Genomic DNA, 15207 nt, shown 5'->3' on the forward strand with positions numbered 1-15207 from the left:
GTAAAGATTGACCAGGCCAAATCAATGGTGATAATTTTAAATGAAATGTGTTTAGGAGGTAGTGGAAATTTCTGTAAAGCAAATAAGGATTTTTCTTAATACATAAATACTCACCTCCATAAATTTAAAACCAGTAGTCTTTGAAGCGTTAGAACTTCTTATGAAAAAGTTAATGGATTTGTTAACCTAACATAATTGATATAAGAAGGTACTGAGGCCATACAAAACATGTGAAATAGTCTTCATACAAAACAGTGCATCTAACAAATGAACAGTAATATTAACACCAGTCCCTTAAAAAAAAAACAACTGTAATGGCCTAAATATATGGTGTGAGCCTATTCCGATCTTTAATATATTAAGATAAAAGAAAAACCACCTGCAAGATTTGGTTTTCCTTTCATAGTTGGTGCAATACCGGTAGCTCTTACTGGTTGGGCATTCTTAGCTGTTAACTGGGGAATGTAGTAAAGTTACTGTTGTTATGGTACTTAAGTTTTCATGTTTGTCCAGTGGAAGTTAATGCTTATTACGCTGTTCTAGCAACTGGTAAATAGCTATGTGAATCAGCTGTGTGTGAAGTTCTTCTGAGAGCTTAAAAATCATTAGGAATAACATCTCTGTTAATAAACTGAGTTTATATTATATATGCTTTAGGGTACATATATTTTTATGTCAGTGGCTCATGTTGGGAGCATAAAATAAATTGGGAGAGTGTGTACAGCAAGTAGACCATTTAGTGTTTGCATGAGATATTTTGTAAATGTAAGAACATAATGAAATTTTAATTTAGCTAAATTTATTCTTTAGAACTTACGTGGCCACACCTCAGGAAGTAAATGATAGATCTGTGGTCTGAAGAAGAAACACATTTGGGGTTTGTAAGAATTAACTCTCTTCTTAGAAGAGTCCAACGATAGAGCCTAAAGCCTTTTTACTACCATAAAGGGCACACTTCAGTATGTAATTATCTTTGATAGGCAGAAAAAGAATGCTTATTCTCCCAGGGCTTAGTACATCTGCTAGATTATATGGCACTCTGTTGTCTCCTTTTGTGTATTGTCATTGGTTGTCACAGTACCAGACAATAGAGCTGGAGTGGGATATCCAGAAATTGTCCAGACTGCTCTTTGTTAGCCTTCCGAGACGGTTTCTGTTGAACAGATTAAAAATGTGTTCCTCATCATAGCACACTAGTATGGTTTTGTTGACAGAGAAAATTCTTCCTTGTTACTACATCCTCCAGTGACGCATGCATTAAATGTTGAGACATGCAGATCCAGTTCATCCATTTGCCCCAGAGTAGAATAAGCTGTACTCGGCTCTTGACAGATGTTTGCCAGACCTTTTCTTTAAAGTCTTGCCTGATGGAAATTCCAGTCTCTTTGGGCAGTTTATTCTGATACTTAATTATGCTGACTGGCATAGTTAGATACTTAGTAGAAGGATAAATAACCTTTACTTGTCTCTGTTGCAGTATAAAGCCATTAAATATTCTCTCACTGTAGTGGACATGGAGAGAATGTCATGCTTTGCAACAATAGTTTATTTATTTGAACATAATGAACCTCTTTAGAAAGTCCACAGATATTCTAAGTTACAGGTTGTTTTACGAAAGATGTCAACTTTGGTTTAGGTTGCTTCCATGGATCACATTAATATATAGAACTGTTCATGCTGAATTTTGAATCTTGCTTTGGACCCTGAAAAAGAGAAGTCCATGCTGTTGCAGTGACCAGGAGTAGCTGGAACAGCGAATGCTCACTTTTTAGATCAAAATGCCTGTTTTAACCTGCAGGGCTTGCTACTTCTTTTGCCTGCCTTTATTAGGAGTTGAATCGAGGAGGCTGTTACGAAGTTTCTGGCTTTTAATGCAGGGTCTTGTGATTGTACAGTTAATTTTATTATCCATTTGTAAAACCTTGATTTTTATCCTGGCTTTTCCACTTCTGTTTTGTATTTAGACTGTTTTTCAAATCTGCTAGTCTTTTTGCTTTCCCTTCACCAGTGCTCTTTGCTTCTCCCTCTCTCCCAGTTGTGATGGTGTTTGCATATATAATTGCATCTTTATTTCAGCGTTGTCACTGAAAATACTAAGTAGCACTGACTTGTACAGACTTCTCGAATGCCCTGTTCATTCATCATTTGGGTTGGAAAGTCCCCCACTGGTGATGGCTAAATGTTTATTTAGCTATGGAACAAAATACTCATATTTTTTCAGTTTCTATGTATAGCTGGTTCTTTAAATATATCTTTCATCCAAACGTATGCATTTTGAACTGTCTCTCCTCCTAATTAGATCATCACAAAATTAGTACACGGTGATTATCAAAAAAATAGTTCATCAGTCATAATATTTAACATAACGCATCTATACAAATTAAGAATAAATTTAAAACTATGAAATTATTTAAGCAGCTTGTGTCTCTTCGAGCACCTACTGATATATTGTACTGATTAGTACCAAAAAGTGATTCTTTTTTTAAGCTTACCAACAGCAAAATTTTGCTTTTTTTTCTACAGAAAAAGTTGAAAACCAAATTCCTGCTTAGGAATTTTAAATTATTTTTAATTGATCCTTTCTATTGAAGGGCGGGGGGGAGGGCTGTTCCTTTCGGGTTTTGGAGAAGGATTGGTTTTATTCTATGTTTTGTTTAGAGTTTTGATTTTGGGGTTTAGTGGTTTTGTTTTGGATTGGGGTTGGGGTTTTTTTCAGGTTTCCAAATTCAGAGTGAAGATCGGTTTTTCTCTGGGGGTATTTTTCTCTTTTACTTCAGGAATTCTCCTGACATAGGCTGATCCCTTCTTTGTGTTTACCCTGGTACAAACATTTGTCAGCTGAAGATTGTAGAGTTTGTTTGCTGGGGGTTTTTTTTTTTGTAATCACTTCTGCCTACCCTTTTGGCAGTAGTTTAAACTCAGAGGGTCAGATGATATAATCAAACTATTCTTCTTACCTGTGTTTGTTTTTTTTTTTAAATGAAAGGTGCCCTCGGGAATAGTACCTTTACTTGGAGTTATTTTTCCAATTTTCCTCTAATCAAATAAATCTTTTAACTTCTTCCTTCAAAAGTACCAAGGAGCGGCCTTTTGTTTTTCACTGATTGGCAAACTAGTATGTGTTCCTCTTGTGTGGCCTTTAGAAAATTAATCTGTTAATGCTTTCATCCAGTCATCTGTTAAGAATGATACAAAGCTGTGGAGTTGTGGTAGCTGACATGGCTGGATAATGTGCTTCTGCAGCATGTAATGAACAGAAAAACTTACGTCTCTACATTATATCTTGGTTGGTAGGCCAAAATGTTGGGGTTTGCAGGGGGTTCTCTCAAGCAGTCTTCTCACTAATCTGATATCTTTTATGTACTTTGACCTCCTATATTATCAAAGTAGTCAAACAAAAGTCAATATTGTGCCCATCCAGATTTTTATCTGTTTATCTTGAGCTATGTTTTATAAGCTGTAAATCCCAGGTTTATGCAACTAAGAATAACAAATAGCTTTTAGTTTCTTCATAGATTTTCTCAGTTCTTAGTAAATTTTTGCTTGAGAAAATGAAAAACTACGCAATTCTTCTTGTTGAAATAGAAAGGGAGTTCTGTATAGATGGATTACAGGGTTGGTGGAGGCAGGGGAGGGTTGTTAGTGTGGGGTTTGGGGGGTTTTGCTGTGTTACTATTCACAGTCTGAATTGTAGCATGGGCTTTTAATGTGATTATTTTGTTACGGTCAGGGAAGGAAATTGGGATGGTCATTAAGACTTAGCAAATTCTTGTCCAGTTTGTGTTATTCCTTTGCTTATTAATCAAGGCTCTAATAGGGAACAGCAGTTCTACAGTGATGTATCTGGAAGTAGAAATAACACAGAAGATGGTCATTTTAAAAATAAAGAAATGCCATTGATTATTTTTAGTAAGGTTACCTTAAAAGTTTTTCAGTAAACTGTTATATGCATACTTACACACATGCACAAACATTCTCACATAGCAGTTTTTTCAGTCTGTATACGTTATAAGACTATTCTGCTTTATGCAAAAATTACTTAGTATACTTTTTATTTATATTAGAGCAAGGACAAGATTGCATCCTACAGCAAAACTCCAAAAGTGGATAGGAGTGATGTGAGGAAGGAGATGAAAGAAAAGTCTTCCATGAAACGTAAACTTCCTTTTACTGTTAGTCCATCCAGAAATGAAGATCGCAATTCAGACACAGGTAGAACCTTTTTATTTCCTTAACTAATTATTTGTTGCTAAAATGCATCCTAATTTAATTAATTGTATATTATGTTTTTATATTGATTATTTTTCCCTATAGAAAAGGATACTAAGTATAAAAGTTGCTTGCTTGCTTCTGATTGTTGCATCTCAGTCTGATAGGCTTTCATCCTATCATTAGCAAGAGCTAGCATGCCAGCATAGTTTATCCGCATTATCCAGTTGTTTCCTAACCTCATTCTTTTGCTTCTATTTTAGTAATAAATGATTCTTTTCATTGTCATCTGTAGAGGTCCATTTGTTTAAACAAATAAACTGATGAAAAGACATGTCAATTGCCTCGATTTGAGATAGCTGTCAGCTTTCCATAGCCTTTTTCAGGGAGAGTTGGAAAAATTCGTAGATGTACTATCCTCCATGTAAAAGAAAAGGTGCTGAGGTTATGGAACTAACTAAACTAGCCACGGAGAGTGAACTTTTTTTTCAGTCTCAGCTCCTATGATCTGTTCAAGATGCCGTTTCTGCACAGGCTGGTAGTTCTTCCTAACTTAAGCATATTCTATTGGAACTGATTGCAAGACTTCAAAATACTATTCTTGGCTCTTTTCAAATCAAGATGGAGGGATCTGGATGTATTCAAAGAGTATCTCTGAACCTAGGTAATTAGTTATCTATGTCGTAGTTCATTAATAGTTCTGTCGGTAGCAAAATAGTATCTGTGCCCTCTAAAAGGCCACCAGAAGGCATGTTCCCCAAATTTCTCTATGGTTTCTCTATGGTGCTATGGTTTCTTACACAGTGCTCATTGTAAATTTGAATATTTTCATAAACAGGTAATTCCCTGGATATGCTTAGATTTAAATGCAAAGTATAACTATATACTTCAGTACATGTTTAATTTTTGACCAGAACTGATTTAATGCAGATTTGGTTTCTGGATATTGCATACAAATTTTTGTTACTGTAAAGAGAATATGGCATGAAATCGAAATTTGAAATAATAACATTACAAAACAATACTCTTGGCTTTAGATCTCTCTTTTCAGTGGTTTTACAGAATTCTGGAGTCTTATACTATTCATGGTACCACTTGATTCTTAAAAGACCATGTATAAATTAGAAATATGCTTCCAGCATCTGCTTTATTAAATTTATTGCTTGGTATTAGGCCCTACCTATTTTTCACAATGGAAATAAATATATTTAGAAGTAGTATTTATCACTCATCTAATGTTTTCTGTGTTGAAAATCTTTCGTCATCTCTCCCCACATCCATCAATTTTAGATAATTCATTGTTGCAGCATCTTGTAAGGTAACGTACTTCTTTGTGTTTCTCTTGCTATAGCGTCTGTTGTCACAATTGCCACGAACAAGATATTATTACTCTAGAAGCTTAGACATGCACAGAAAGACAGTGTGCACACTACAAAATCTTTTTGTTACAAGTTGTAGCAGGGAGATGAAATAAACAGTTCAAGTAGGAGCAGGAAGTACTTAATATAACAATAGAAGGCACATAGCTTTTAGCTACTGTGTAGCAAGCATCATAGCTTGTTGTCCATTTCTTTACTGCTGAGTTAAGGAGGTAAGAGCAATTACCTCGTTTCACAGATATGGAACTTGGTACACAAGCTTTCCAGAAACTTTTTAGAGGCTGGAGCATTACCAGGATGGAAAAAATAGTTCTTTGTAATGCTGATTCTGTTCCTCGCCAATTAGATTAGACCAGTGGGAATTAGCCACTTAGACTGGTGCCAAGTTTGTCACTGACATAGATCAGGACTGACATCAGTGATCATTGAAGTGCTGCTTCTGACAGAAACTTGGCATTATGCTTTGAAAAGGTTTGCCATCACTGGACTAAACTGTTAGCTCTGACAGCAGAGTTCCCCTGCTGACTATGTACAGAGAATGTCAAATGTTATTTGAGAAGGAAGAATGTAAGTTTTTGGAGATCAGAGTGTAACCAGAGTCAGAGAGGAAGAAGAAGAGGTGGTGAAAAGTTTCTTATCAGCTACTAGTGCTAGTGTTAAAAAAAGATAAAACAATCATCTCAGTTTTCTTCTGATACTTTGTGCAAATCTGTAGTGGTATTCTAGGTAAATGGTCAGAGGTTGTGTATACAATTCGTAACTGGAAAGATTCTGAAAAAATATGTGATATTACCTCATTCTTCCCAGTGTTCATTACAGTTCCAGGATGTACTTTATCCCTTCCCAATAGTTTTATTTTTAATATTCTCCCAATACATTTTTTTCAGAGTTCAGAATAGCAAAGTGTTCTTCCTGCTTTGCTAAATAGTTTCTCTGTGACAGATAAGACCGTTGAGTTTGATTTTCAAGTGTTTTTAAAGATTTAGGGTCTTCTAAAAATGTGCCCGGGAGAACAGAAATCAAGAAATGCCATAAAAAGTAGCTTTAGCATTAAAAATTTAATTTAATGAATAGTTTCATTTAGTAAATTGTTTATTTCCATGATACGATGATAAGGTTGCTAGCTGATTGTAGAAACCCCATGATAATTGAGCTTCATCCTGTTTAGGCAGGTGAATCAGTCAAAGAATTGGAATACATAATTTTTAGAGCTTTACATCATTAGAGTTGTCTTGGTTCTGTCTCCAGAATATTTATTCATAAACCAAGATTTTTGTCGTTCTTGCTTTATTTTTGTAAAAATTGTCCCCTGCAATTACACCTCTTGCTTCTTTTTGTGATGGGTGGTTTTTTTCAGGTATTGTCTAGAAACTGTAAATGACAATGAACATGGACAGCCAAACTGAATACTACCTCAATTTGGAAATTTGATTAAATTTGATTCCTACAAAACTATACATAAAGTAAATTTTACACCCAGTCAGTTTAGGCAAGACTGGAATCAAACAGCATTTGTAGTGTCCTATAAGAGTCCAGAACAATTATAATCCTCCAGTTTATCTAAATTTATATTTGGTGGTTTTGCCTAAGAAACTGCTGCAATAAATTAGTATTAAATTTTCAGATTTAGCCTTTAGGTTACTTTCTTAATAATTTCTTACTGGTTAGGACTGGGTCCAGTTGCCTGAATGGAATTATGTAGTGCCAGCTGCAATGCCTGCAGTAGCTGAGATGTCTGCACAGGGCTGAAAGATGTGAGTAACACAAGAGCTGTGGCCTTCTGGAGAGGCCTGCAGGACAATGAAATGGCACTATGTGCCTTTCTTTAAGCAATAGCATTCTATTTTCAGTTTCTTCTGTTGTGCAGGGGTGTGTCTGTTACACTGGCCTGGTTTGGACAGCTTCCTAAACTGAGGGCTCAGTTATCACTTCCCCATTCTTTTATCAGAGCAACCACAAAAAGCTAATATGAAACATACATACTGCAGTCAAATGTATTTATATTACAAATTTGGCACTATAGCTTTAACCCTTATTTAAGTTAATCTCATAAAGGATCCTACGTGCAAGCTTTGATGAAGATTGATAGAATGGATTGTGGAAGGAGAAGCATTTTTCATAACTTTTGAAATAAATTCTCTGATTTGAAGTCTCCCAATCCAAAACCAGAATTTGATTGAAAAGCCATCACTTATTTAGGCTACTTAAATAGCATTATTTAAATGTTGTTAGTTTATTTGATATATAAATGCAGATCAGAAAAATCTTTTCATTGTGAAGACAGGCTTTTTTTTCTTCGTAGTCTTGTTACAAAGTTGATTATTCAGGAAGAACAACAAAAGTTATAATTACACTGACTGCTAATTTTTCATCTTTCCTTGGAAATTGTGTTCTCCAGATTTTCTGTTTATAGTAGCATCTTGATTTTGTTTTCTGACCCTTTCAGTTTCTGTCTTTAAAGTAGACCATACATGGCACAGTCATATTTCTTTTTAGCATTTAATTGACATCCAGAAGAGCAAAACAACTGTCCTCTTCATGTTCCATAGTCATAGTAACACAATTTCTGTACTTGTGCTTCCCATAGTAGCAGAGGTTAGTGGGGCTGTTAAAGGGACTGTTTACAAGCTCACACGGTGTTACTCTTTCCTGGGTTTGGACTTACTGTTCAACTATTACAAGTTTTTAATGTTTGGGCTAGAGGCAGTAAAGTGGAGGTGGTTTTGCGCATGGGTTGGTTTGGTTAAATAAATATGCAGTAAACTTGATTAGTTAGGTATCACAGTAGCACCTTGATATCTCTACAGCGTACAGTATACTGTGAGGTCTCTTCCATCGCATTCTAATCTTTCTCTTTCACTGAGAGTCAGAAGCAGCAGCCAGTTGTCATGTCTTTCTCTTTAAAATAACTTGAATCAGATTATGTCAATCACACAGATCTCAGTAACTCTGTCTCTTGACTTCATCAGCTGCAGAACTGATCTTGACCTGTCTTCTACAGTTGTTAGTAATAAGCATATTAGTCTCTTATATATCACTATAACTTCCCTAGAAGTTATAACTTCCTTAGCAGCATTTGTTTCAAACAGTTTGTATTTTAGCTTTGCATGGTCCTATTTCTTAATCCTGTTATTCCTTACAATTTGCACTATGATAGGAGATCTATATTAAACCAGACTATCCTGACACTTGAAGTTTGATTTTGGTCTTTTTGCTTCTTTTATCCACTAAGGTGGTTATTTTACTAAACAGGATGTTCTGTTGGCTTGGCTAACAGCTTTGAGAAATACACGTTACGTTATTTAATAATTTGTTTTCCAAAAACATTTAGAAATTGCTTGACTGGAAATTTGTAATTTATCCAAACTAAACAAATAAAAAAACCCCACAACATACATAACTGGTTGCCTTGGAACATAATCTGTCCTGCATAAGTTCTAAAATAATCGCTGGCGATTCTGATGTTTCTAGTCATAGTATAAGCACTGTGAGTGAATTTCATGAAGCTCCTTTGCAAATAAGTGCTCAAATGCACCTAAATCACTGGTTTGCATAACTTGGCTATTTTTAAGTCCTTTTAGTAAGTGTTAGGTGAAAACCTTACATTGCAAAAGGAAAATCTTAAAAGGAATGTTGTCTACATACATTTGGCTGCATATTATGAAGGTTATTTAATAAAGATAATTGAACATGAAGCCACCTGAAGAGCTTTGATTTTTATATTTTTTTAGTAACAAGAAATTCTCTGATATTGTTTCCAGCTGCTGAAGAACACCAAAAAGTGTCAAGAAAGTGAATGTAAAAGAAACTTCTGTTCCACAGACTCTGAAAACAAAATGCTCAAAACCTTTAAAAAAAGAAAAAAACAAGTTTAATTGACTGTCAATTTTATACATTAAATTCTATTTAAACTGAATTTCTCAAACTGATATTATTCCTCTATTAGAGAAGTTACTACTCTAAAAGTTGCATAAACATCAAGTACACAGCTGCGAAAAGTTTTCTGTTACCTCAAGATAAGGAATATCTAAGATAAGGAATATCTAAGTCAAAGTTCCTAAATGTTCTTAACAGGAACAACTTCTGCTAAATATAGTGTACTGTGTGATGATATTACTGGAATGAATGCATGAAAACAAATCTTATAATATATTCTGCTATAAGCATAATGGGTTCACAGTAATTTATAAGAATTTTTCTGTGAATTTGTGTAGCTTCTTTATCAGCAGTTGCATTGTTGTTTTCCTCAGATTAAAAAAAAAATAGGTTTTTTTACTATTATTTATTTATTGATGTATAAAAAAATCTATATGCTCTACTCCCTTACTTTTGCTTCCTTTCACCACTTTTGTCTTGTGTTGTTTTATCTTGTACATTCAGAACCAGGGCATATGGATGAGATCTTGAGGGCGGGAAGCAAGAGCCTCTTACAGGACATAGTTCATATTTTAGATTTATTCTTGATCATGTTAATTTTGTGTATTGAACTGTTCAGATTTACTGAAAACACATATGAAGTCTCTCAAATTTTAATAATTGTGTCTTTTTTGAGTGGTAAGGGCATAATTAAAGTATAACTTGGTGAGAGCAATTGTATTCTTATTTGATACTTTAATTGGGAAGCTCCAGAAATGCTTTGCAAACACTGTGTCAATGAAAAGTAATAGAAGAATAATTTTCCCACCACTGAAGTGCTTTGGAATATGTAGGATCTTCATGTTGTTTGACAACACTAAACATGAGACGGGAGTAAACTGCACTCATTTATTTAGTAAGCTTTTATAACAACATTATTAAAAGAACAAAAACTAACAACAGCAGAACCAACCAAACAACCCACACATACACAAAAGAAAAACCCCAAACCAAAACCCAGCAGATAAAAATACCTGGAAAACTACACTGTATAGTAAAAAAGTAAAAGGTAGACCATCAAAACATTTCAATTATTTTGATGTATTATTTTTTTAAGCTGAGTATAGCTATAAAGTTGCGAGAATAATTCAGAATGAAAATGAATATGTTTTTGAAGAAAAGAGTCCTAAGCAGTAAATAGCATAAGCTAAGAAAAAGCAGATCATGCTGGACAAACTGAAACATATTGTTTTGATGGAAGCACTAAGTCAGTCAATGAAGAGTATGCTGTACATTATCCTTGGAGAGAGAACTGCATATTCACAGTGAAAAGCTTGAGAGTACAATTTCAGTGTTGGTTTTCTTTAAGATTTCCTATGCAGACGTTCTACCAATAAGGTAGTAGCCTTGATTTGGATATTCGTGAGTATGAGATGCATGCAGTTTGGAAAAATCTCATGTATTCCTTCAGTAAAAGGGATCTTGTTTCCTTTTTAAATGTGATTGATACATTTGTAGGGGTTTTTTAATACGTACATAGGTCTGTAGCTTTCCATTCTTAAAATCGTCTTGCTTATAACTGTTTAGTCTGTAAAATCATGTATTTCTGTTTTGGTCATTATGGAATTCAAGGTGTGCGCTATTTACGTGTCTTCCTGTGTCTGAATAGGACTGCATTACTAAAGCCCAGAAGATGAGATTTAGAGACGGTTAGGAAGGCAGAAAATGAGAGGAAGCAAGTGAAACGAGGAGGGCCACAGAGAGGGCTTCAGGCAGAAATGGAGAAAATCAAAAGATGAGAAATGGACAGTTTGGGGCTTGATGAAGTGTGGGATGGCATCATTAGGAACCTCAACGAGACTTAAGCTTATAATTTGTATTTTTTGTTAATTTTTGTCTCTCTGCAGAAAGTCAGTGAAGTTTGCCTCAGTGGAGTCACCTGTTTTCAGATTTTCTGCATTTGCAGATGACAGGGGATTTGGTTTTGGTTTGGGTTTTTTTTTTTTTTTTTTTTTTAATAAAGCTTTTATCATACATGTGTTTGAGGTTGACATTTAGGAAACGAAACTGGGAGACCAATGTAAACATGGGGACAAGTAATAACACCAAAATCCCCACCCCCTACTTTTGCTTAGCTTAATTGCATTTCACAGAATCATGGAATCATTAGGGTTGGAAGGAGCCTCTGGAGATCATCCAATCCTACCCTCCTGCCAACGGAGGGCCACCTAGAGCAGGTTACACAAAGGGCAGGTTACACAAGAACATGTCCAGGCGGGTTTTGAATGTCTCCAGAGAGGGAGACTCCATGACCCTCCTGGGCAGCCTGTTCCAGTGCTCTGTCACCCTCAACATAAAGTTCTTCCTCATGTTGAGTTGAAACTTCTTGTGCTTAGTTTGTGGCCATTGCTCTTCATCCTGTCACTGGGCATCACTGAAAAGAGTCTGGTACTATCCTCAATTTTTAAAAATTAAACTTTAAAAATTTCCACTATTTTTTTTAGTATGGCCCAAAATACTAAGATTAACTAAACCTGGATGAACAGTGTCTCATCAGATGGTAATTGGTCACAGTAAGAATAAGTTGAAATAACTTATTACGCAGAAAGCTAAAAAGATCAACGTGGCAACCAGGCTTATTTAACCAATAGTACCAATCCCCAACCAAGCCACAACCAATTTCCAGCCAAATTCTACTATTTTAGTATGGCCAAATCTGATGAATCCGTCCAACAGCTTTTTCCCCCTGCCTGCCTTTCATGTATTACACGTTCCCTGTTGTAATCTTTAAATCTCAGCTGCTTTGTGCCTGCCTGGATTACCTCTGACTGTAGGATGCAGAGTCCTTTCCAGCTATTAAAGGCCTCTAGGCTTCTAAAAGGTGAAGGTGCAGTAGAATGAGCAGGATCTCTAGAAAAGCTCAGTTTGTAGATGTTTCTGTTGGTTAAGTCTGTTAGAATATTCTTCATACCATTCCTTCTTGACAGTGGTAGTTAAAAATGTTTTTTTAATGCTTTCAAAAAATTGAATTCTGAATTACCTAATTTGTGAATAAGGTTCCTTGAACCATCTTTTATATCCAGTGCTTTTATATTCAAGTAGTAAACTTAGGGGCTCTGAAGAAAAAGGTAGACATTATAGATCTAACATGTAAGTAATAAAAGCTGCTTACAAGTTATAAAGTGTTGACTTTGATAAGAACTTGTTAAGATAGAAAAATAGCAGTTGCCTGGAAAGATGAGATAATTATAGAAAATTAGTGGTTTTCATTCCACGTAAATGCAAACTACTATATCTCTAGAAAATACAGTTAAACAATAATGACCAGGTAGGGAGATCTGCGGAAAACAGTTGTACCAAACAAAATTTGATGCATTGAGAGTTTGTACATGATTAATTTAAGAGCGTTAAATACTGCTCCAGTTAAAAGTGATTTAATCAAAGTCACTTAATCACAAATCTACTATCCTACTTTAACCTAAGTGCCTGTGTTTGGTTTACAAGAACTTTATGCAGAAAAATTAAGAAAGAAGTTTTGAAAAGTATGGCAGATATAGACCGAAGTTTCCAAATTGCACAAATAAAATTCTAGATTTGAAAATCATTAGGTGTTAAAAAGTTGTCTGATTTCAGAGCACATTTAACCAATCTGAAGACCTGTGAGAGTCTGTAGGTACTGAATAGCTTTAGAAATGATCTGTTTATTCAGATGTGTAATTTTAGCTCCTGGTTTAAAACTTGGACATGACATATTAAATAACTTCCATAAATATTGATAAAAAGAAAGAACTTCTGTATATAAAACAGCTGTATGATTTTGAAGGGTATTAATTTTGGAGAATAAATTGCTCTAAGGTGAAGTAACAGGATGAGTTTGAGAGAAATAGTCTTTTATCCAATTAGCTAACAATACCAGTATTAAAAAGCCTTTTCTTAATTTTTAACATGGCATCTTGAGAGAAGTGGAATAGAGCAGCCTCAGTTCTATATTCAAGGCTGAAAATTGACTAGCTGATCTTACAGAATCTCTTTAAGTGCTTGACTTTATTCTCTGGAAATGAAAGTTGTGACATAGACAGTCTTCCTGCTGTGAAACACATTTTTCATCTTTCAGGATTGTTTAGTAATCCTCACAGCTTTAAGTGCTTTAACTCAGTAGTTTATCCTGATACAACTAGAACAAGTAACCAAAACTAATACAAATGTAGTAAATTAGAGATGCAATTTCTGGTTTTCATCACCAATCACCAGTTCAGATACCTTGAAAGGATGCTTTTATTTCTAGAAAGATGTTCTAATACAACAGCAGTTTGAGTTATTAAATGTTAATATTTCCAGAGAAGGAAGGTTCGGAGAAAAAGAAAATGAAGAAGGATGCTGGAAATAAGAAAACACCACCAGTTAGCATTCTTTTTGGTTATCCTCTGTCAGAGCGCAAGCAGATGGCACTTCTCATGCAGATGACGGCAAGAGACAACAGTCCAGGTGAGCTTGTGAAGTTAACAGCTTTCTTCCTCCTGCCTGTTTAATTCTGTCTCAGTCAGAATATTCTGAACCCTGTTGTTTTTCAACAATCCTGAATTTTACTGATTTTTTTGAACTATTCGTAAATATATTAAAACTTTTTTGCATTCACGAGCAATTTGATAACAATTTCTTGACCTTTTATATTTATGTGCAAAAATTTGCATTATAATAGCTGTAAAACCTCAAAATCTGTTTTCTTCCTTTGATTATTTTTGCCTCTCAAATAATGTACGTTATTTAAAAACTGAAATGTTATCTGTTGGAGGGGTATTGGTTTTCTTTCTTTTTTATGAGCTTCAACTACTGTCTCATTGTCTCAATTTGGAGCAGGGTTTTCATTTAGAAGGAAAGTGAATGGTTTCCTTAAGATTTAATGGGAATGGGGAGACACCTTCTTTTGAATTCAGAACTTCAAATTGTCCTTGTTCTAGCTGTATTTAAAAAAATCTTTTTATATGTTCTATAGGTGTAACGTTTTTACAAAATTGGCATTTAAAAGTGAATGGCTACATTTCCTTAAACTATACAGTCCACCCAAAAACATTTGTGTTGGCACAGATGAGGAAGTGCGTAGAGTACAATACATAGTAATTCCTCAAACTGGCATCCCACTACATAAAAATATAGTCAAATTGTGCCGGAAGAAGCAGAAGCAGGGTAGATACAATCTGCATGGTCATGCTTTGTCTTGTTTCAGTAGTATTTATACCAGAGTTTGTGAACCTTGCAGTCTGGATAGACCTCAGCTGTCCTTGAAACCTACTTTAAAAATAGCGAGATATTGCAAAACACCCTTTTGCGCACTGAAAATAGGCATTTTGTTGATACAGATCAAGGGTCAAATACATCCGTTATTTAAATATAATTATTCACTAGTTGTTATTATCATCTTTGAACACGAGTTAAAAGGAGCTAAAGTAAAAATAGTGTTAAATAACTTCCAGTGACCATTTTAAAACTTATTTTGTAGATTCCACTTTAAATCATCCCTTACAAACAACACCAACACAAAAGAAAACTCCAACCTCTTCGTCAAGACAAAAAGACAAAGTTAACAAGCGAAATGAACGAGGGGAAACTCCTCTACATATGGCAGCAATTCGAGGGGATGTTAAACAGGTTAAGGAACTAATCAGTTTAGGTGCAAATGTGAATGTAAAAGACTTTGCAGGTAAGTTGATACATGTTCTCTTAACTGTGCTAATTCAAACTTAATGCTGAAGTCACTGTCAGAGGT

The 15207-nt window shown here is 34.9% G+C and overlaps 1 protein-coding gene across 9 annotated transcripts in view; it reads left to right on the plus strand.

Moving 5' to 3' along the window:
• ANKRD12 (ankyrin repeat domain 12) overlaps positions 1-15207 on the plus strand; it is a 62697-nt gene that overhangs the window by 21931 nt on the left and 25559 nt on the right. For 6 of the 9 annotated variants that reach the window (XM_030489246.1, XM_030489309.1, XM_030489318.1 and 3 more), the window contains 3 exons: positions 4065-4212; positions 13782-13928; positions 14941-15141. In XM_030489246.1, the coding sequence (XP_030345106.1) occupies positions 4065-4212; positions 13782-13928; positions 14941-15141 (496 nt within the window). Of the gene's footprint in view, positions 1-4064; positions 4213-4701; positions 4874-13781; positions 13929-14940; positions 15142-15207 lie in introns of those variants that run through there. The other 3 variants (XM_030489290.1, XM_030489282.1, XM_030489299.1) reach the window with 3 other exon arrangements.

The sequence above is a fragment of the Strigops habroptila genome, chromosome 1, assembly GCF_004027225.2.
Source record: "Strigops habroptila isolate Jane chromosome 1, bStrHab1.2.pri, whole genome shotgun sequence".
NCBI lineage: Eukaryota > Metazoa > Chordata > Aves > Psittaciformes > Psittacidae > Strigops > Strigops habroptila.